Raw genomic sequence first — 22,329 nt, forward strand, 5'->3', positions numbered from 1 at the left:
CACGTACGTCTTGTGCAAATGTATTGCGAGCCACGTACGTCTTGTGCAAATGTATTGCGAGCCACGTACGTCTTGTGTAAATGTATTGCGAGTCACGTACGTCTTGTGCAAATGTATCGCCAGGAAGTGGAAGGAGGTAAGCTATAGGTGCTTATACACGGGGCTAGAGTACTAGCTGCGAGTATTAGCAGCGAGTTTTCACACTCTCAGTTTTGCCGGCTAAAAGCCTACACACGAGGAGAGTATTGGTAAACGGTTCGCAAGTGCCAGTGCGTTGTTCGCAGCCGTCGAGTGAGGTTAATGCATGGTGGCATATGGAACGTAACGGTAATGACGAGTATGAGGAGGCGTTTAAAATTGGTGGCATAGTTGCCACTCTTGCTGAGGAAGTGAAAAACTTTGTAGATCAGCGTAGAGTGTGGGTGAGAGACCTAATAATGTCTCGTTTAAGTTTCAAAACTCTACTCTCTATTAGTTTTTGTTAGAAGTTTCATTGTGACGCACATTCCACAGTAGATCGTACTTATGGAATATCTATGTGAACAGTTCAATATCATATAAACACCTCTTGACGTTGATAGAACCGTCGTTGCTGGGACAATACATACTTCATAACATTAGACGTACACACTACAGTTGCCGCAGCGCTGCTGCCCATGCTATATATATAGTATCGGCATATACTATACTATTTGCCGTAGCGCAACTGCCGATGCTATATATACGCAAACGCATCAGCTACTCGCATTTGAAGAATAAATCATCGCAATATTTGGAGTGCTAATCCTCGCAGCTAATACTAGACCCATGTATAAGCACTTTATTCGTCACTACTGTATAAATATAGGGCTAATGGGACTAATACTAGTCCCATGTATAAAAACAAGGACATAGCTGCCCTTATGAAGCGCCTAGCAAACGCGACCCGGAGAACTTAACCCTTAAATGCACGCATTTAATGTGGAGGATAAAAAAAATATTTCAACGGTGATTCTATTTTGAAATGGGTCAATATACACATAAATTGCATCAAGTTTGAATTTTTTCTTTTTATTATATAAAATTGATGGTTGTATCATATATGATACAAGGCGCGTTTGCGGTAAATATTAGTTACTATGTAATTTGGTGGAACATTCGATATTTTTTCTAAAACAAAGGGTAATACCGCACTTTTGGTACATAACATAGGAAAGTGAATAACAACCAGGTATTTTGTATCTTTGTCGGTCATCAGCATGCTTGGGCCAGTTTGCCACACCATCCAATCTCACTTCTTTAGGGGGCAGATGAGCTACATTACCATTCTTATCACATGGCGCACAACTTATCGCATGGAGTCCTTCTTATCAGTGTTATCACATGGCACCGTTCTTATCACGTGACGCCCTTCTTATCACATGGCACCCTTCTAATCGCATGACGCTCTTTTTATCACATGGCGCCCTTATAATCACAGAGCACACTTCTTATCACATTGCGCCTTTTTGATCCCATGGCGCCATTCTTATCGCATCATTGCATGACGACCGTCATATCGCATAGAGACTTTCATATCACGAGGCGCCCATCTTATCACATGACACCCTTCATAGCGCATGGCGCCCTTCTTATCACATGACGCCCTTGCTATCACATGAAGCTCTTCTTATCAAAAGGCGCCCTTCCTATCACATGGTGCCCATCACATAACATCTTGTGCTGCCTAAGGTCAGGTTGCAGTCTCTTGTCTAGCGTGAAGCATTGAGCCTTGTGTGTTTTTTTGTTCTGTGCTGTGTTGTATTGTGTTGTTCTGTGTTGTATTGTATTGTTCTGTGTTGTATTGCATTGTTCTGTGTTGTATTGTATTGTTCTGTGTTGTGTTGTTCTGTGTTGTGCTGCANCATTGCTGGTGCTGCTGTGTTGGTGTGGTGAAGCTGCTGTTGTGCTGCGGCATTGCTGGTGCTGCTGTGTTGGTGTGGTGAAGCTGCTGTTGTGCTGCGGCATTGCTGGTGCTGCTGTGTTGGTATGGTGAAGCTGCTGTTGTGCTGCGACATTGCTGGTGCTGCTGTGTTGGTGTGGTGAGGCTTTTGCTGTTGGTCCCATCGCCACTGTTACTGACGATGCTTCTGATTTTACTGCCGCTGCTTTTTTGGTAGTATGCGTTATTCTTTCGATTATTATTGGACAGCATTGTGCTGCCCAATTATTATTGGACAGCAGCAGCACATGTCAGCGAATAAACATCCTAAACGTTCCTCGTGTAGGATGAAATTGCCATTTATTCCTGTTGCTGTTCAGAACTTCTTGTTTTGAGCGCCCCGCTTGGAGGCTTCACTGTTGCCCCGAGGTTTAAAATATTTCACTTCACCCAAACGCCACTCCGAACTTCACGTTTCTTTCATGTTTAAATTTACATTCATTGCCACGAGGCCTTGGATGCCTTAGATGAACTTAGATTCGCAAGTCATGCATCTCTGATATAAATTTTCTAACATTTGAGATATGTTTTTTTTCATAACAGCCATCCAACAGGTGTTCTTTTTATAAAAATAATTAAGTAATAAATTTCATGCTCTAATTTTTTATTTAACCCTAATATTTCTATTCACAAACCAGCAATACCCGACGTTGCTAAACTTTTATCGAGTAATTGTGATTTCAAAAGTTCAGAAATTTTCCAGGCGCCATCTTGCCATTCTCAGGCCTGCGCCTTCAGCCCTCGCTGCCATAGATCACTCACCGCGCTCAGCGCTGAATATTCTTTTATTTCCATGTTATTTCATTTGGAGCTTTAATGCGATCAAATGGCAAGTAAATTGCTGGCCGCGTCGTGTCTTAATTTGCTGCTTTGAAGTGGAATTATCTGATCGGCAAGCACCACCGCGGGACTTGCTTCGTTCCGACACTATTTAATGAATATTTAATTGATTCTCGTAGCACAAAGAATTGTGCCTGCGTAAAAAAGTAAAACATTCAAGTAATATTTACTTGATTTTGAATGCCTGCGGAGTTTACGGGTTAATATAATAAAAACCTCAAAATTTGTAATATAGTGAGAAGTAATTAATTGCATTTGTATGTTAATGTCAGTAATAATAACTGAATCTAAAGCAAACGTCTACTGTATAACTAACAAAATTTGAAGGTGTTACAAATCAATGATTGTGTGATTGATGAGTGATTCTGAACTACGCTTGCTGTAAATCAGTACATTTCTGGAGCCAGGAAAGGATTTTCAAGATAATTATTCTAGCCGGTGTTAATATATATTGAGTAATCGCTAATAATTGCAATTTCGTAACTCCACTTTCTGCCAGCAATTTTATGAGTCAATGCAATGTCAGTCACGTATAATTAAATTAATTTTTAATAATCGTACGATGGAGCTGGTGGTGGTTGTGCACTTGTTGGTAGGGCCAACCAATATAACCTACTTCTGTCTCACTAGCAATTGTAATTAGCCCAGATGCAAGAGACGAATTAACAATGAGTGATTTAAGAAGTTGTCTATGAAATTACAAAAATTATGAAAAAATATTGGTGATGTAAACGTGATGCAGTTAGAGCAGCAGAAAAATTCCTAAGAACTAGAGGCGTGTTGGCAGATGAAATTACTGCATCAATATTAAAATCACTTGGCTGCTTAAGTCGCAAATTTACCAGGAATTTAAAAGCAAAGAAAATAGCCAAAAATTTCACCATTTCTTATAAGAGAAAACGTTTCGGAGTCCAGCTCCATCGTCAGTTCAAAACCTAATTCAAACGGTCCACAAACATGTAAGTATTGTCTACCGTATATTGATTGGTGGTAAGACAGCTCAAAATTGGAACCAGAAATTTTGCAAGTTTGAAGCTAGGAGTATTGTAAGCAGCAAAAATTGGGCGAAATTGAAAATTTGAAGAGAAATCTGGTTTATGAATTTTTGGCAAGCCATACAAAATACCAGGACATGAGCCAGAAGCATAAAGTTTAAAGTAAGTTTCATGTGACAATGCCGCGGAATCTTTAAGTTTTCGTAGGAAATTATTAATTTTGTCCTCGATCTTCAAAATAGTTTTGGCAATTGGATCTGTAATGTCAATAAATTTAGATGGGTCCGTAATTAGAGTAGTGAGGCTACTATTATAACGATGACGATCAACCAATACTACTCCCTTGCCCTTATCTGGCTTACAAACGATTAAGTCTTTATTTTTAGCTAGATCCTTCAATAAAAGGATGTCAATTGTAAATAGATAGTACTTTCTCTACATGTCATCTCATTTTTATTTCTGTTATCTTCGATTTTAGTTCTAATGTCCTCAAGTTTAGGTGAATTGTTTGAGTGTGAATTTTAGGTTACTAATTGCTTGTACCTGTGTTCTAGGTTTTGAACTGACGATGGAGCTGGACTCCGAAACTTTTTCTCTTATAAGAAATGGTGAAATTTTTGGCTATTTTCTTTGCTTTTAAATTCCTACTGCATCAATATGATGAAATAGTATAAGTAGGTAATAATTAAGTATAATAATTTAATTATACCACAATTTCATAATGCATATTAACGCTCCAGTAACTAAAATATGATTGAATGAGAAAGGCAATGAATTGAATGTGTAGGTAACATTAAATATTAAAAAATATTTACCATCTAAAATGTAAGTAAGCGCGTAAAATATTTACCATCTATGAACTCGCGCTTACTTAACCGATTCTGTACAATAGGTCACATAACTCGCCAGCATTATTGCAGTCAATGATAACGTTCATGCCAAGACCAAATATTCATTAAATGGGAAGCCGCTTACCATATACCCTGAAATTGTCCAGAATCATCTTAACCCCAAATGGCGAAAATATTGATACAACTTACCTTCAACGATATTGGACTTCTGAGGATTCATTTTGCGACAAAAATAGTAAGATAACCCGGCTACAGAGCGATACTTCAGTCTAGTTCGCGCGGCAAAATCAAATTTATGACGTAGAAATATGTAGATGTACGATTTTAGACCCGAAATATGAAAATACAGACCTAAACTACTCTTATAGATAATTTTGATAGATATTTTTTTCGACCAGCTTACCCTTGAATGAACATTTTAAGTGATCCCCGGCAGACTTCTACATTTGTAAGGATTGTTGAGAGGCAAGGAATGAAGTGTCTGTTATTTGTACGTGTCTAATTTTATTAGGCCTTTTAATGAGCATGCATACGTCACACTCACGTTCTTCACCATCATCTCTTGCATGCACAAAAAGTTTAATTAAAGGTTCGAATTTATGGACACGGGTTTCTCGCAAATGTGAAATGTTGCCTACTTAACTTGAGAAGTTTTAACCTGATAGGGTACACCTGCTCTGGTGAAGTATTCCGGAAATTTTTGTGGACTGTTAACAAAGGCCAGGGTCTGAGAAAGTCACTCCGCGTAATAGCTGCTCCATCATTCCTCTGACATGTTAAGTCTTCAATATCTGTTAAGTCTTCATTGATTTGGAGCGGTTCGATGAGGTGTTGGTTTCTGCCCTCTCGACCATCACCAATGTCAGCTTCGAGCGCGAATCTCTTGAGCAAGCTGTGTTGCCGGTCCGGCTGGGAGGCCTGGGTATCCGTATGTCAAAGGACATCGCGCTCCCTGCGTTCATATCGTCACTCCACTCCGTCCGTGGCCTAGTTGATGCTGTTTTACATAATGTACGACTGGCCGGGGACGACAGTTTGCGGATGGCGGTGGATGAGTGGCGCAATGGGAACGCAGGTATCGCTCTGCCCGAGGACGCGAGTTTGGGCCGGCAGAGGACTTGGGATGGGCCTGTGGCCGCGGCCTCCGCGGCGCGGCTTTTGGGAGCGGCGGACCAAATATCCAGGGCTCGTCTACTTGCGGCGGCGAGGAGAGAGAGTGGCTTGTGGCTTCACGCTATTCCTTCAGATACTCTTGGAACACTTCTAGATCCCGACTCCTTCCGCGTCTCAATTGCTCTTCGAGTTGGCGCAAATGTATGCGAACCCCACACTTGTCGGTGCGGAAAGCGGATGGATGCACGAGGGCTGCATGGCCTTTCTTGTAAGTACAGCGCTGGGCGACATCCAATTCCCTGTTTTTAATTAATAAAATCAATTCCTTTTTTTTTTGTTGGAATGGTGAATGTGGGAGGCCTTTTTAAAAAAAAAAAAAAAAAAAAAAATATCGAATCTACTTCCTTTCATGCATGATACCTGGATGTTACATATTAAACTGAATGCAGAATGTTAACCATAACATGTACTATTCAGACTTTCGCCTTAAGCTTTACGTTCAATATCGCGACCTAGCTCGACCCTTGAAACGCAATATCGCCGCGCTGTCCTCGATCGTGCAACCTCAACAGCTTTTAATTCAAAGTGCCGTGAATTCTCGCTAAGCTTTATATTTTGTGCCCGTGTAAAACTCGCATACCCTACGAGAAATTATCAACGTGTTATAGTGGTCATTATCTGCCATCTCTGAGCCGGATATGATTTTAAATTGACCCCAAACAAAAACTATGGTGTTTGCTCGAGAAACGATGATGATTGCTAATCGAAGAAAAGATGAATCCTCTGAAAAAAATTCATCTTGCAACAACACAGGCAGTTTGAGAAATCCATCCGCATCGTGGTCGAATAAATTGTCTTATTGCACCAGCCCATGGCAGCTCAATTTTCTGCTAACGATCGATTTCCAGGTGCGGATGAAACAGCAGGCAAAACTACTCTCAGTTTCTATCCCCGCAGTTTTCAGACCACCTACTAGGAAATTTCCCACTAGGTAAAATTAAAAAATGTCTAATCGTTTTCAAAGTGTAAATTTGAATAGGAATTTTCTTGATAGCGTACCGTACAGTCACCGCGGACCACGAAATTACCCGCGTCCGCGAATACTTTTCGTAGAAATTATCCGCTAACATATAGCATTATTAGCATTATAATTACTTCACGTATGGATTAGGTGCATTTTGTTTACTAGTATTTAGTTTAAACGAGGAGGATATGGCTACTGGTGCAAATCGTTGCCTGATTTTCTTGTGTTAGTTAATAGATATTTTTGAAATGAAAACAATAATAAATACAGTAGTTAATTATATACAGGGTGTCTAAAAAAACGATACTCAATTTTGAAGGGCTGTAACTCGAAAAGTAATAGAGTTAAAAAAATTTGGAAGGTCAGGATTTGTTCCCCATGTTTTTTTCCATCTCTCCACCAAAAATCATACAGATCGATGTAGCCAGAAGCGTTTGATAGAACTTTCAGTGACATGTGCTAAAATCGTGCTTGCACAAAGTTTTAGTAAGATCATTTTGCATAATCATTACGATGTCATGACATGTTTTCTTTTCGCTGTTTATTTTTTGTATCTTTGGTGAGACAAAAACATGGCAATCTTTGGTGAGAGGCAATCATGACAATTTTTGGTGAGAGAAAATCATGACAATCTTTTGTGAGAGACAATCATGGCAATCTTTGGTGAGAGACAATCATGGCAATCTTTGGTGAGAGACAATCATGGCAATCTTTGGTGAGAGACAATCATGGCAATCTTTGGTGAGAGACAATCATGACAATCTTTGGTGAGACAAAAACATGGCAATCTTTGGTGAGCGACAATCTTGGAAATCTTTGGTGAGAGACAATCATGTCAATCTTTGGTGAGAGACAATCATGGCAATCTTGGGTGAGAGACAATCATGGCAATCTTGGGTGAGAGACAATCATGGCAATCTTGGGTGAGAGACAAGCATGACAATCTTTGGTGAGACAAAAACATGGCAATCTTTGTTGAGAGACAATCATGGCAATCTTTGGTGAGAGACAATCATGGCAATCTTTGGTGGGAGAGAATTTCAAAACCAAAGATTGCCTCTCACCAAAGATTGTCATGATTGTCTCTCACCAAAGATTGCCATGATTGTCTCTCACCAAAGATTGCCATGTTTTTGTATCACCAAAGAACGCCATGTTTATCTCTCATCAAAGATTGCCATGATTGTCTCTCACCAAAGATTGTCATGATTGTCTCTCACCAAAAATTGCCATGATCGTCTCTCACCAAAGATTGCTATGTTTTTGTCTCTCACCAAAGATTGCCATGATTGACTCATCTAAGATTGCCATGATTATCTCTCACCAAAAATTGCCATGACCTTCAAAATTTTGTTAACTCTATTAATTTTCGAGGTACAGCCATCCAAAATTGAGTAGGTATCGTTGTTTGGGACACCCTGTATAATGATTGTTCACCCTGGAAAGCCCTCGCTTGCCACAATTTTGGCACGCGTACTATAAATTGGTAATCCCTATTTATTAGAAGATATTACAAATATATAAACTGAGAGAAATTGAATAATAAGCTAACTTTCGATGATAAATAATAGCTACATGCACTATTTTATCGTAAAGCCTTTGGAGACTGAATTATTGATTTATGCTGCATTTTCGTCATTCTTTTGTTCACTAATTTCTATTATCGGACGCAACAATGTATCCGTTAGCAACATCAGTTGCACCAAATAGTATTGAAAACGGTCGGCGAAGTTTATCGTATTCAATGCATTGCTGCTTCGTGAACTGATTAATTATTGAATGAATTATTTTAGAAATATATTATTATATTGATGCTACATATTCCTCTTGCTTCTTGTGTTTTAAAGAATCATATATCACAAAACAGCAGTTTTTTACGCAATGGGAGAAGGTTAATTTCTTTCCCGTCTGTTCATCCGAAAAGAAAATTAATTTACACAAAAATCTTCATTGCAGAGAGATAAGTTTGGCACTAAAATCCCGAATAAATAGCGATACCTCTGCTCACACTAATAGTTTCACTTGCACATTTTTCGGTCAATTATTGAAATCCTTACAGAGATTCAAACGTTCCAACTCCGACGCTGAAACTTACACGTTTCTACTCTTATCTTTCAGTGTAGAAATATTCTTCCTCACAAAGGTTGTGTGCCTAACAATTCTTTGTTGCGCCGATAGTTCCGTCAAAGAAAAAATTCAGTAACTTTTGTTTCCAGGACATACATATATACATCTGCCACATATGGTGCATATGGTCCTATTCTTATCGTTCTGTGTAGAAATATTCTTTCACACGAAGGTTCTGTGCCTAACAATTTTTCGCTGCGCCGATAGTTCCGTCAAAGAAAAATTTTAGTAACGTTTTTTTTTGTTTCCCGAACATACATAAATAAATACACCTGCCATATATGGAGCACGGAGCCTTTCTATGGGATAAGTTTCTTGCCTCGAGGTTTTGTCGAGCTCTGCCTCGACTGAAAGCGCCGTACGCAGGAGGACGCAACTTCGATCACTGATGGAACGCCCATTGCGGAGGTACGATCGTTACGCGGCCGTTGTTATCGCTCATTGTCGCATTTTACTGCACAATATGGTTGTCATGTCGCTGCACTTGGTCCCATAACGCTATTTCATTAGGAAAAATTTATCGAAAATATTTTTGCTGTGACCGATCTCAGGATCAAAAAAGCTGCCTCTCTCCTCTAGATACTTAGATGGTGCTTTCGCTTTTTAGCGAAGTTCTGTACGTTTTTCCTAGTTAAAATGCATAATATTGAAATGCACAACGGTAATCAAATGAAATCATTGCCCTACAAGATTCGAAATTTATCTATGGAAAATTGGTGCATGCACAACAACTGAAAAATGTTTGTAAGCGTCGTTATATCTGTAGAATTCTTGTCCGTCTATTCTGTGTCTTTTCTCATGTAACGCCATCGCTGCTTCATCAAATCGGAATTAAAAGAACAGAGAAATGAACCGATGCTCTGATCCATGCATCCACCAGACAGACAACTGATGCAATAAATCGTTTTTTGCAATTACGTTTACGGACAATCCCGTTGCAAAATTGCATTGCCAAATTCGCTTCATTGATCAATCACAAGTACGGATCCTGGCTCTATGCAACAAATGTTCGAGAATGTTTTTGTTGTACTTCAATTAACTTCCAAACGTGGTTTTTCAAAACTTTTTTCATTAGCTAATGATGGCACTTCAGGAGTATTCTCGTTTAATATCTCATATGGCTCGAATTCAATTAAATGAGTTTTTAATAGTGCTTCAGTTATTTTTCCCTACAGTATCTGTGGAATAGTGAAATTGGAATATCTGCGCTCAAAAAGCAGACTTGCATTGTAAGGCTGTTATTAATTCAGTTGGAGATTCTTCTTTTGAATTAATAGGCTTTATTCTCCTCCATTGCCTACAATCAGTTTTGTTTGAGTTTTGTCGTGACGGCGCAACACCACTCCCAGAAATAGCGAGGCATATAAATTCAATTCAACTCATCTGCGTTTCTCTTTTTGGCTCAAAAAATCTGAATTCACTGCATCCACAACGTTGAGTATAACTTCAACACCACTTGCATGGTCACAAATATAATCATTAGAAAACATGATTCGCCTTCAACAATGTCACTCACATTTAAGTTAATTCAAAAGTTCTCAACCGCTGTTCAGGTGCCTATTATTGTACAAGGCGCCTGAAACCATGCGATGTTTATCGAGTGCAATACAGAGCCTTTTAGGCGTATATAGGATTGCCTTCGAATGGCCAGCATTAGCGGCTCACTTGCACTGCACAGACTTTAGATTATTTATCGATCGCTGTAATTTTGACTGTGTTTCATCTAGCGAATCTGTTTCAAGGCACATGCATTGTTTTATGTGCTACTCTGAGCAAGTTTGTACCAGAGATTATTGTTCTAACATTCGAGTACAAATTGGGTTTCTTTAACGCATCGCTATTGGATTTCATACCAACACGCATTAATGGCATCCGCTCATATTCACATTGAAAAGTCAGTCGGATCAGGGGAATTAAATCCTTTGTTTGTTTGGGCTTAGCGGAAATAGATAAATTGAATTAGTTTTTCATCAGAATATTCTTTGTTCTCTAGTCGATGATTCGATACACAGCGTCATATTTTGCAGCACACGCAATAGTCCCGAAGATTACACCGGAAAGCCTGTGAGCAATACCAGGCTCAGGTGGCAATCAAACTCGGCAGGCACGCTGCGTGCATTCAATGCAGTAAGAAGGTTTGTGATGATATGTTTCTGTTTGCAAGAGCGACCGTATTTTGGACCGCACGGGCATTTATGGCCTAATATTCAGTGACTATTGTCGGCCTGCAGCAGCATGGCGTTTGCGTGTAAATCGCGTCCTGTTAGCGCAGTGAATTTCGGCGATGCATTAATGGACGTTGATATCCTATCGACTGGACGATTTTATTAGGCCACGTGGGATTTATTAATTGTATCGTATTTATCATGTTTAGGTTTGCGTATGAAGAGCTTATTTTCCTACGACCATCTCTGCAGTAATTAAGTTCTATAATTTTGATTCTTAATTAAATGATAGGTAATTTTTGTGCGTCACATTTGACCGATGAGTATTTATCAAAGCGAGATGGCATTAGATTATTAAGACATCTATCCCCAGCGCAGTATCATGTATACCGCCCTCGCCGAAGACATCCATTGCGTGGAATTGTTTGCTCACAAGGACCAGAATATTCTTGGCTGCCTAATGTACTGCAAGAGGAACAAAGATAAATCTTCTGGCGTGGGTGGAAATTTGAACCAAATTTTGGGGATTTTTTGTGCCTCATTGTATGCAGAGCGAGTGCTGCTTTCACTGCCGTCGCTTGCGGTCCTGAAACTCTACGGAAGATAAGTTGCAGCTTCTGCTGCCGCAGCGTCATTTCTCTCATGTTGTGAAAGTGAAAGCAGCTACTCGCATAAATAAGTATTGACAATAACAGCTTCAGTTAACTAAACCTGCTGTTCCTTTTGGTTCATCTGATGAGCCAGGATATAGTGTTTTTTTTCCTTTTCATGCCTATTTACCTCGTTTAGTTCATTTATCACCAAATAGTTACATTAGGTGTTGCACACTTGATTCGTAGTTCGAATATATTGGAACTTGTGAAAAATCATTACAATGATGATAATAATAATAAATTATTTTGTTTCCCTCGCAATTTTGCGAGGATATTTACCATTTTACTAGATTTATCGGTGTCCATTCGAGCTGTAGACTTGATTATCAGACTTGTAAGTTGATGAGCTAACGAATCTGTTGCAGTTGCAGAAATTAGTGGATTGGGATTAAAATTCAGGAGTCTATATATTTATATCACGTGCAATAATTGCATTAATTTATTATAAGCGAGTTTGGCTGTTATAACTTGTTGCTGCAGTGACCCACCTGGTGACAGTTAAAATCCTTCGAACTTCAAGGTCGTTTCTTCCTGCAGTTCAAATTTTGCGTCGATATGGCATTCTACTTCCAAATTAATTCTTTATTAAAATTGTTATTTTATTACAATTTCTGACTTCGTAAGATTTCCATCGTCCCAATGAAAGTAAGGATAAATGCTACCACACTCACTATACGCTTAAAAAACTAAAAATTATTGGCGGGTTGTAAAATAAGTAAGTTTGATCGACGTCCCGCGTAAGCGTCGTTCGGCTTCTCAGGTGTGGATCGAAAGGTGAATTTTTTTCTTACTTTATTTTGTTTCACAAAATCTCGTTGGGTTGGTTCGTAAAATATAAATGGGGAGCGAAATTTATGCTTCGAGTAAATGAAATTTTTCTTTCGAGAAATTCAATTTCTCCGTCGGCAATAAAATTTCTTTTTGCTGGTGAATTGCATTTCTAAACATGTAAATTCGAGTTTCAATTACGACATTTCCGTCGAAATATTGCTTCGTTACTTTGATGCATAAATTAGAAAATATTTAATTAGTTCCGCTCCAATGCCGGCCGATAATTAGTTTTCCTAGAACCAATGCAGACGCGAACTGACAGTGAAATCCAAAAGTAAAATGTTACTTTATATAGATAATTCAGTTCATCCAATAGTCTATGTTCTAGTTTCCACGTTTTGATTTCAATAAAAATAATTTCGGGGTTTAAATTTTCGACCCTACTTCAATATCTTCCTATATTTTCCCTGATAAATCATTTATTTGCAAAAAAAAATTCGATTTGCTTTGAATTTCGCTGTTTCCATTTCTTCAGAATCGAATGAATCGTTTTGAAAAATTTAGTTGAAAATCTTGTCTTTTTCAACGAAACTTCTATCTATGACCAATCAATTTCCTTCATTTTCCCCAAAGAATTTTTATGTAATGGCCATCAGATTTAGATGTCGTTTCTATAACCACAGATCATCTTTTTCATTTTGAAAATTTGCATCTATACTTCCCTGGTAAACAAGTTGAAAATATTTATTTTCATAAGTATAAATGGCGATTTATGAAATAAATTCCACGTGGTGTTCTTAGCGTGCGATTTTTAAGGATCACCAGGAAGAAAGTGAAAGACCGAAGTCAATGTTATTTAATTAATATAGATGGTCGTCATTATTCAAAAAAGACTTTTTTACTGAGTATTGGCAAAATATTTTCAAACGTGAGGCATCTTTTTGATAGATGGGTATCTCTAAAATTTTCGCAGCTTGGGGTCTGTATTTCATAGACACTGAAATATTTGATGCAATCTAAACTTAGTGGTGCATGGATAGCGCTACACCATTTCCTTCAAGGATTTCAGCCCGATTATCTACGGCGAACGAAAGGCTGATGGCTACCTCAATAAGATATAAATCTTTTAAATTAAGCCATTTGGTACCATAGTCATCCTCTGGACTGATATCATCATGCAGGTGTTCACGACGCTGTTTATGCAATTCGTTTGGCAATAACTATTTTATAGTCATTTTCGCGCACCATTGTCCAGATGAATTTATAAACATGAGTGTCCCTACTTGAGACACTTAATAGGAATTTCAAAGCTTTGGAAATTCAGCATTCAGATTTATTTTGGCTTCTAATGCATAGTCACCATGTAAAATGCGTGTTTTGTTGACTGATTTTCATTAGAGTTTCAAGTTCATGTCTATTATCACATTTTTTTCGTAAATAAGCTATCTTATCCCCATGAGAAAACAGACTAGACGAAGCTATGCAGGAGCATATGTTCAGTCTTAAAATGCCTAGCACATTACGGACCAGGCAATAAGTCCAGCAGCTATCTCAATCAATCGTCAGCTATGGAAAGATCGGGTTCCAAAGGCCGGATCCCTTGTGAATCAAGTCACGAAAAGTTCAAGAATCGGCAACAGGCCATGGGCCTATTTCTTCAACGCCGACACTTCTATTCTATGAGCAGAATCAGAAGTGCGGTATTCGCTGCTGGACTGGAAGCAGCGCTACTGGTTCACGGTGCAGCCGCACACCGGCGTCGTGGCGCTAGTGTCGCCTCTCGACAGAGAAACTACAGCGCACGTGAGTTGCAGACCAAATAATGCATGTGCTATGTGTACTGAGATGTATTGAGATAAACCGCTTTACTCTTGTATTGAGAGTGAATCGGTACTGATGTATCTCTGTAATACTGAAATTTGTACAATATTGCCGTTGTGGTTGGTTATCAATAACAAACCGTTTTTGTTTTGAAGTAATCGGTTCTCTGGTCGCCCCACCTGCCTTTGCTGTGCTAGATAAAAAATTTCGAAATGCAGGTAAAGTTTCACTGCGTCCCACTTTTCATCAACACCAGTGAGACGCCCCCCACTCTAAGAGAATAATTGATTCAATAAACTGGTCTACTCGCTTGTATCTGTGAGCAATCCATTCGCAGTGCGAAATTCATTCCAGGATTATTGAATACCAAACCTTGGCTTTCTAGTGGCTATCGAACGAAAGCTCAAAATTCATACAGTTTTCACTTGTCAGAAAAACTTGCAATATTCTGATCCTATAAGACTAAACGCTGACTATGCCAACCTGTTACCAAACCTTCTGGTACCGACAGCCTTTACGACGGTTAACTTGTCCGTAGATAAAGTATCAATTTCTTCAATACACAACATCCAAATGCGGTGTTAAATGCACTTTTAATCAAATCAAATCGGCTGATTTGATCTCAAGCTGTATCTATACGCGGGATCATTGAAACCTTGCCCTTTAATACTGCTATCACAAAACTGTTTATTCGTCTGATACGCTTTACGCCGCTGTCATTTAAATGTATTCTTCATATTATCTGGCTTACAATATTTCTTAACTATGAGAAGCTGAACTTGGAGACTCTGCAAGTTTCTTGTCAGCTGCCACGTAGTTTTGATTCAATATGTATCAGGCTTCGAAACTTCGAACTTCAAGCCTTCTATTTTTTTTTCTTGAGCATATACACAATACAATATATCTCAATATATTGTAATCGCAGGAGAAGTCCAGTCGAGATTAGGCTTAATTTCACGACCCGTAACATTGTAGGTGCAATTAATCAGGAACCAATCGCCCTGCAGACGAGTTTTTCTGCCTCACAAATGCAGGAACTCTTATAGCCAAAGACGCCCGAGTCAGCACTTTTTTCTCTCGTCTACTCATTTTTTCCGGGCGCTAACTTATTATCCTTCATTTCGGGCCTCTACGGCTTCGTTTTTCGGAGGAATGACAACTACAATTGTAATTGCTCCATAGGAACCGTCCTTTCGATAGCGAATTTTGGCCAAACTTTGGCAGTTGCCATAGAAAAACTATGATCCATTCAACTAAAGTGTTGATTGTTCCTTGCCCTTGGAAAACTATTCTAACCTAAACTTTGGTGAAACTTAACGCCTGATTAATGGGGGTGATTGGTGCGAGTTCCCCTATAAAGTTCTTCCATATCGATGGAAATAATTGCTTCCCGGCAATCGCCCGACAACTGGATGCCTGATTGCCCTTTGTGCTTCAAATCATGTACATTATTTCGTCTTATTAGTATTGCAAAAAATGCATCCTCATTAATTGCGCTTTACGTAGGCAGTTTGAATTTATTCTAATTGTATTTGGTCGGAAGATTTCGGCGTTGCCATTTCGCCCCAGGCTTCATTTAAGCGCTCAATTGCAAGCAGCGCCTAAGGTACACGCATCCAACCACCGGTCGTTGCGAACTTACTTTTATATCCCCATCTAGTACGTCAATTGTGAACATGAATGAACTATATACTAGTTCAACCGCCAATTATGAACGCTTGCGGTTGTCAGCTGTCGGGCTAATCTAGCAGTATTGTTAGAACTAACGCCAGTTCCTCTCACTTCATGGAAAGCGTTGAACTGGCGGAAATTGTTCATACATTTTGATGGCGAAGGTATGATGAACGCTCTAATTCACCTGTCTGAATTAATTAATTGAGAACTCGTAATGCGTGCCATATGTGAGCCGACGAATAGTTCTGCTCTGGTTGCCCTTGGGTTCTGCAGTACATGGCTCTTGCATAGGTCTTTAAATTTAACGTGAGACGTTTAAGTTATTAATAACTTAATACATATTTTAGGCTTTACCTCGTACGATTCCACTTAAGCAGTCGATTATTTTATTTCCATCAATTAGCTTGAGATGTTGAATTTCTTGCATTCGACGTTCACTACTTTCTTGACTCTTTTCCGCCCTCAATAATGCCTCTTCTCTTCTCCACCCTCGCCTATTCTCTGCTCTTCTAGTATTGAAGTATTCCCGTACACCAATACTTGAATGTGCCCGCATTACTGTCACCAATAACGCATCTTCTTATTATCCTCTCTTTTCAGTGATCAGTATTCCCATACACCAATACTTGAATGTGCCCGCATTACTGTCACCAATAACGCTTCTTATTATTGACGTCACAGCTGACGGTGCCGCTGGAGGCGCGTACGTCTCAGGGCAGCGCAGAAGCGACGTTGTACGTCACCGTCGAAGACGTCAACGAGTTTCCGCCGCGTTTTGCCAACGACGTTTATCAGACGCAGATTACTGAGGAAGACGACAGACACCTGCCTAAGCCGGTCATACAGGTGCGTCCTGCTGATATATGAACATTATTTATATTGTGATGTTGTTGTCAAGACTCGTGTAGTCATTGTGAGTTGTCATAGTGCTTCAAATTTTGTGTTCAATTTCCACTATTTCAACAAAATAGTCCTATTAGGTCCTTGATCCCTAAAATAGGTAGCTGAAAGTAGGAACAAAGTCTAAAATGCTGCTAATAATTATAATTGTAATAAAAAAATAAGAAATTTCTCTAGCAACGAAAAGTCAGAAGGAAGTAGGTTCGGTTGTTACCGTGCCGAAATATTGTGTGTTTTGTTGCCCAGGGCCTATACTTTCAAAAAAAGTTAAGAGATCGTAAGTTCATCCGCCAATCATTGACGGCCTTTCAATCCAAATCCACCAATCACTGACAAGAAAATAGAGCTTAACTAATTACGTTCACTTAGCGCGTTTTGAAAGTATGGCCCCAGGGATACAGACATCTGAAGATTGCCTTCAACATGGCTAGGTTATACGACAGGTGGAAGCCGCATCGGGCATCTGTGAAGCATGAGAATGGCAGTTGTTCTGAAATTCAAAACAAATCAGAGTTAAGTAGAAGGAATAAATATCGAACAAAGATTTTCTTTCAGAATCTAGGCAAGCATTGTGAAAATGAGACACTGATTTCGAATTGTAAGTTCGGCAAAACAATTCATTACAAAAAATGTTTCTGAAATTTAACCCTTCACCTTAATTAGTCAGTGTAGGGTTTAAAAAAAATCATAGCCAAAGTGATCTCGCGCTTAAAGAAGAATGTTCAAAAAGCGTTAATTATTAAAACTTTTGTTTACTAACAACACATGATTTGTTCTGCCAAATGTTTTTGAACACGCCGTTTTACTTCTCTCCGGAATGCTATATTGCGTATGCTTAAAAATTATCATACACGAAAATTCGGAACAATAACATTGTGCTGTGATTGTTTATATTATATCAGGGTGGTTTTGTGTGGACTCCTTTGAATTCTTTAAAGTTCGATTATTGCTAGTTTTTGATGAAAAAATAAACGCTGTATCCATCAACGCGCTCGTAGACGCGAGCTCGTAATCTCCAGGGATTCTTCGGCTGTCGTCTTCATTGCACTTAGGATATCCGTCCGTATTTTTTGGCTGCACTCGAAACGCTGCCGTACTCGGTTCTTAGCTTTGGCTGACTCAAGTCTGACTTCTGTCGTGTAAACTTAATCAAGTTTATATGCTTCGGCCAATATTTTATAAGATAAGTTTCCTATTGGTTTTTATTGATTGACATTCTGCTGACATTCTATGTTTTTTAACATTTTTTTGCACTCGACCCGTCATTTCAAAGAAGATTTCTGTTGGTACCTCTTTTTCCCTTGGACGAGCCTCACCATTCTTTATTTTATACACTTACTGTGTTAAGAAATTGAGTTCAATTTAATAACCTAATTTTTTAATAAGCTTGCATTTGTTTGTTAATGGCCGACCTCAGTGTCATCCGTATGCGGACTCCAATATTTGATGAATTAACATTTTCCACTCGCAAGATTACTTCATTCAACAAAATCCAATTGCATAAAAGCCTGAAATGTCGCAGACTCGCAGAATACGTCGCAATTCCTGCTTGACTCCATCCAAGATATGGGCGTGCTGTTGGATCATTTTTCGTATATGGAAGCTGCAGGAACACACGGATTCAGGAAACTCGAACATAATGAGGCTATGAATTTTATATGCAGTGTAAACTCCGGCGCCGTTGACCGTGTCGTTCCGATACATCCTCGCTAGTCTCTTAGTTGGAGAAGGTTGCGGAGAAACATGCTTACCTATTTGTTCACAGGTTAACTTAGGTGAAATTATATCAAGGTTTAAGTTATAAAAGAATTAGGTTAGTAGCTATGGGTAAACTCGACCATGTAAAAATACTTTGATTGTTTTATAATTCAATTCTAGAAGCAACTAAATACCATGTTTCTGAATGAGGTCCTCTGGTGCATGGTTCTTTCCACTGACTTAATAATTTTTATCATTATCATTATAATACTCGTACATTTTTTAAGCCGGCTCACATGAAGTATTGTAATATTTTAATTCATTGAAGTACTCACTACTCAGTGTCTTACCATCTTGAACTTCATCTAATCAAGGTCTACAATCAAAGAATTTCTCTCCAACATTTTTTCTTCGCATGGGAATTCGATTCATGTTTGAGGTTTTCATTAGCTTCTAAGCGATGTTTGAGGTTAATTTTTTTTCATTCTGCTAATGATACGCCGGTAGCTGGAAACTTCTGTCCAGTTCACTCCTCTCACTATGTCAAGTCCTGATGAATTATTTTCCTACTTAACACACTCGTATTACCTTTTATTACGACGTGACACAGATTTAAGGGAACATTGCTCATTCATTGCCTCCTGTGCTGATATCAAATTTAAGGCAGCGAAAAATTTAAGTTAGATTTTGTGTTGTTCGTTAGCAAAATATTTTTCCGATATCGCTAATTTAGTACGGATTGCATGCCCATTTTGTAGTGTCAGAGGAGAGAGCGTTAAAAATGGTGGAAAAGTAATATGATGCAGACCAAAGTATTTTCGGCGCAATGTCAGTTTCGTGCTTGATTTTATTTCAAGATGGAATACATGATTGATCCACGGATGATCGTCGAAACATTACAATAGCGTTAGTGACATATTTCTGAGAACCCTATGCTAATTATGTGACAATTTTAATTTCTTTTCTCGAGAGCTCAAGATATTTCTTTGTGGAGCTCCAGATATTTCTGCGTTCTGGCAGGACCAATGAAATATAGTATGCCTCGCACGCTGGATTACAGCCTTCAATGCGCTGTGTATTGTGTCGTAATTTGTGTCGCTGTCGGCGATGAGCCTGAAAAACCGTACGCACGGAACATTCCTGAGTGCAAAACGTTCAACTCAGAACCGCCCCCCGCCGTCGCCCCGCCCTCGGTCTCCAAGAGCAAACACTGGACGCGTCGCCGGGCTGCCTTCTCCGTTGATCCCGAGTCCGGCACCATCTACGTGCTTAAGGTGAGCAGAACGGCAAACTGGTAAGTACTTCCGTTACGGTCCAATACTTTTCTTCAGTATTTCACGGAGTCATTCCACTAGGTACGGCACCATCTACGTGCTTAAGATGAGTGGAACAATTAACTGGTAAATACTTCCGTTACGGTCCAATACTTTCTTCAGTACTAGACCGAGTCACTGCACTACGTACGGCACCATATATGTACATGAAAAATAAATGCATTCCCATGTATTTTGAATTACTCGATTGACTCCGAACCGTAAGTACAATCCAACATCGCCTGGAAAATTGAAAGGAGCGTCCTTGCATTAAAAGATTCATAGGATTTAATGGTCATCTATTTCTCTTGCTTGCTGTCTCATTTTTCAAGTTGGCTGCATGTCCAATAAGAGTTTGTCCTGCTCGCACTCGAAACGCTCGTTAATCTTATTCGCGTTTGCCAGGATTCGAGTTCTATCGCTGACCACATTCGTTTTGTTGTCGATATTATTTACTTTATTCTATAAACTCGAGTGAATAGCATTCCCCCATCATCTCTGACCCCCTCCTCCCCCCGGGAATAGACATGCAGTATCCGCGCTTGTAGCGCCGCCAACGTTACTGGTGAAGTAATTGATCATGTTTCTGACGCTCCATGGACGCGGGAATTGCGTGTGGCGGCCATATTAATTTGTGGCTTTACGAGGTCCTCATGAGAGCGCCGGGTGGGATGACGTGGAATTGGTTAACACAAATGATGGCTTCGTCAATGGGAGGTTCCGTTGACATACAATTAGTCATTTTGAATTTTCGATTCTTATGCAGTTAGTTGTCATGACATTAGGCCTTATTATAGGAAATAAGAGTTCAAATATTCGTCTTAAATTGGGTGTTGCAATGAATTTGTTAACAATGCAGTTATAAAAAGCATTTATTTGCCTCAAAATCATACATTCTCGTTGGTTTTACATCTCAGAATTGATTATTCGAAGCAAGTTATTCATTTTTGCTGTTAATTGTTAGTTTCTATTTTGACTGCAGTTGCTCACTCACTCTGCGCTGACCTCGCCCGCCAAAAGCGATGTCTTAGCGAGTTTCTATTCAGATAAAAGCAGTAACTCCTCTGAATGTAATTAAATCGTCAATGCTGGGGGCGAGATCCCGATTAAATTTAATTTCTATAAATATCGCAATTAATTCACAATTTCACATCTCACGCGAGCTCATGGCCATGTGAACGTGATCGCAATGAAAACATTCGCTACTGTCGAGGTAAACTTGGAGAAAGTTATATGAGGCTCCCAGTTATGTGCTCTGTTATTCATTCTTATTCGCGTGTGGTGCAAAGTTATAAGTAAATTCTCAGTTATAATTTGTTAATGTTATTTGTTGCACTGGCTTATGACATAAAACCCTACAGTGGGTATCAACTACAGAATTTAAAATGTATAGTTGCTGTTTAATAACCAAAACCGATAACGAAATATTCCTCCGAAAGGCGTCTGTTTTTTTTCATATCCTAATATCCGTCTCATTTTCAAAGAAGAAGGCTACTAATTTCTTATTGACGATCTCATACGAAGTAATGAACGTCGTCTTAAGAAGATCCTATTTTATTCCTACAAAGCTCTCTCGCTGATACCGACTGTCTTGACGTATTTATTGAATTAGCTGCCTTTTGTAAGACTTTCAGTGTCGCTTTTCTCTTAGATGTCCAGAGGTCTTGTTTTTATCACCGATGTTGTTTTTTTTATCGTCGCAGGAATCGATACAGCGGAAAAAACTCTCTCTGAAGTTGGATAGTTTCATACCTGTACATTTTTATCCTTTTCACTCCTCTCCAGCAATTTATTCCCAGCTGTTTCATTTTGGTGTTTCAATAGAAAGGAATCTCGTGCATCTCATCTCAATCCTTTATGACGTCTGAAAAGGAAGTTCTTTACTTTCGAAATCTTTTTAATGTTAGCCTTAAGACTCTTGAGCTCAATTCTAGTTTGCTTTGCAATGGAAACGGTCGTGTTTACAAAGTAATTGAAGTTGCGATCACTTTTGGCAACTGCAACAATGTTGGGAAATTTTACATCCTTTCTGGCTTGAGTGACCAGAAGTTAATATGTACAACATTTGAACATGGTTAGGATAGTTTATTACAGATATTCAGGCATAAATTAGTTCCGTTCCAATTAAAAGCTGGATTTTACGCTCAATTCAAATTCAGAGGAACAGTCGTCGTGGAATTTTTTACTTTGCTGGAAGAATCAAAGTTATGAACTTCTGTTTTTTGGATTTCACATCACTTTTTTTACTTGAAAATTTTGCACGCCTATTCGAACGTTTCTGTCGCACAATTGGTAAATTTTAACCTAGATAATGACCCATGATTCATCTAAAATTTATTTATAAATTTTGTTCGCGTGATAAATTTAACAAAATCTGTGAGTTCACTGAAAAGGCGTGAGAATCTCATTGGGAATTCATCTCAA

General features: G+C 39.0%; 1 protein-coding gene across 1 annotated transcript in view; it reads left to right on the top strand.

Moving 5' to 3' along the window:
* LOC108676587 (putative neural-cadherin 2) overlaps positions 1 to 19,866 on the top strand; it is a gene marked incomplete at its 3' end in the record, with an annotated part of 20,946 nt that extends 1,080 nt beyond the window's left edge. The window contains exons 2-4 of the mRNA XM_018164686.1: positions 14,187 to 14,302; positions 16,676 to 16,840; positions 19,705 to 19,866. Of these exons, the coding sequence (XP_018020175.1) occupies positions 14,187 to 14,302; positions 16,676 to 16,840; positions 19,705 to 19,866 (443 nt within the window). The remainder of the gene's footprint in view (positions 1 to 14,186; positions 14,303 to 16,675; positions 16,841 to 19,704) is intronic.
* Between the last annotated feature and the right edge of the window lie 2,463 nt (positions 19,867 to 22,329).

The sequence above is a fragment of the Hyalella azteca genome, unplaced genomic scaffold, assembly GCF_000764305.2.
Source record: "Hyalella azteca isolate HAZT.00-mixed unplaced genomic scaffold, Hazt_2.0.2 contig9938, whole genome shotgun sequence".
NCBI lineage: Eukaryota > Metazoa > Arthropoda > Malacostraca > Amphipoda > Hyalellidae > Hyalella > Hyalella azteca.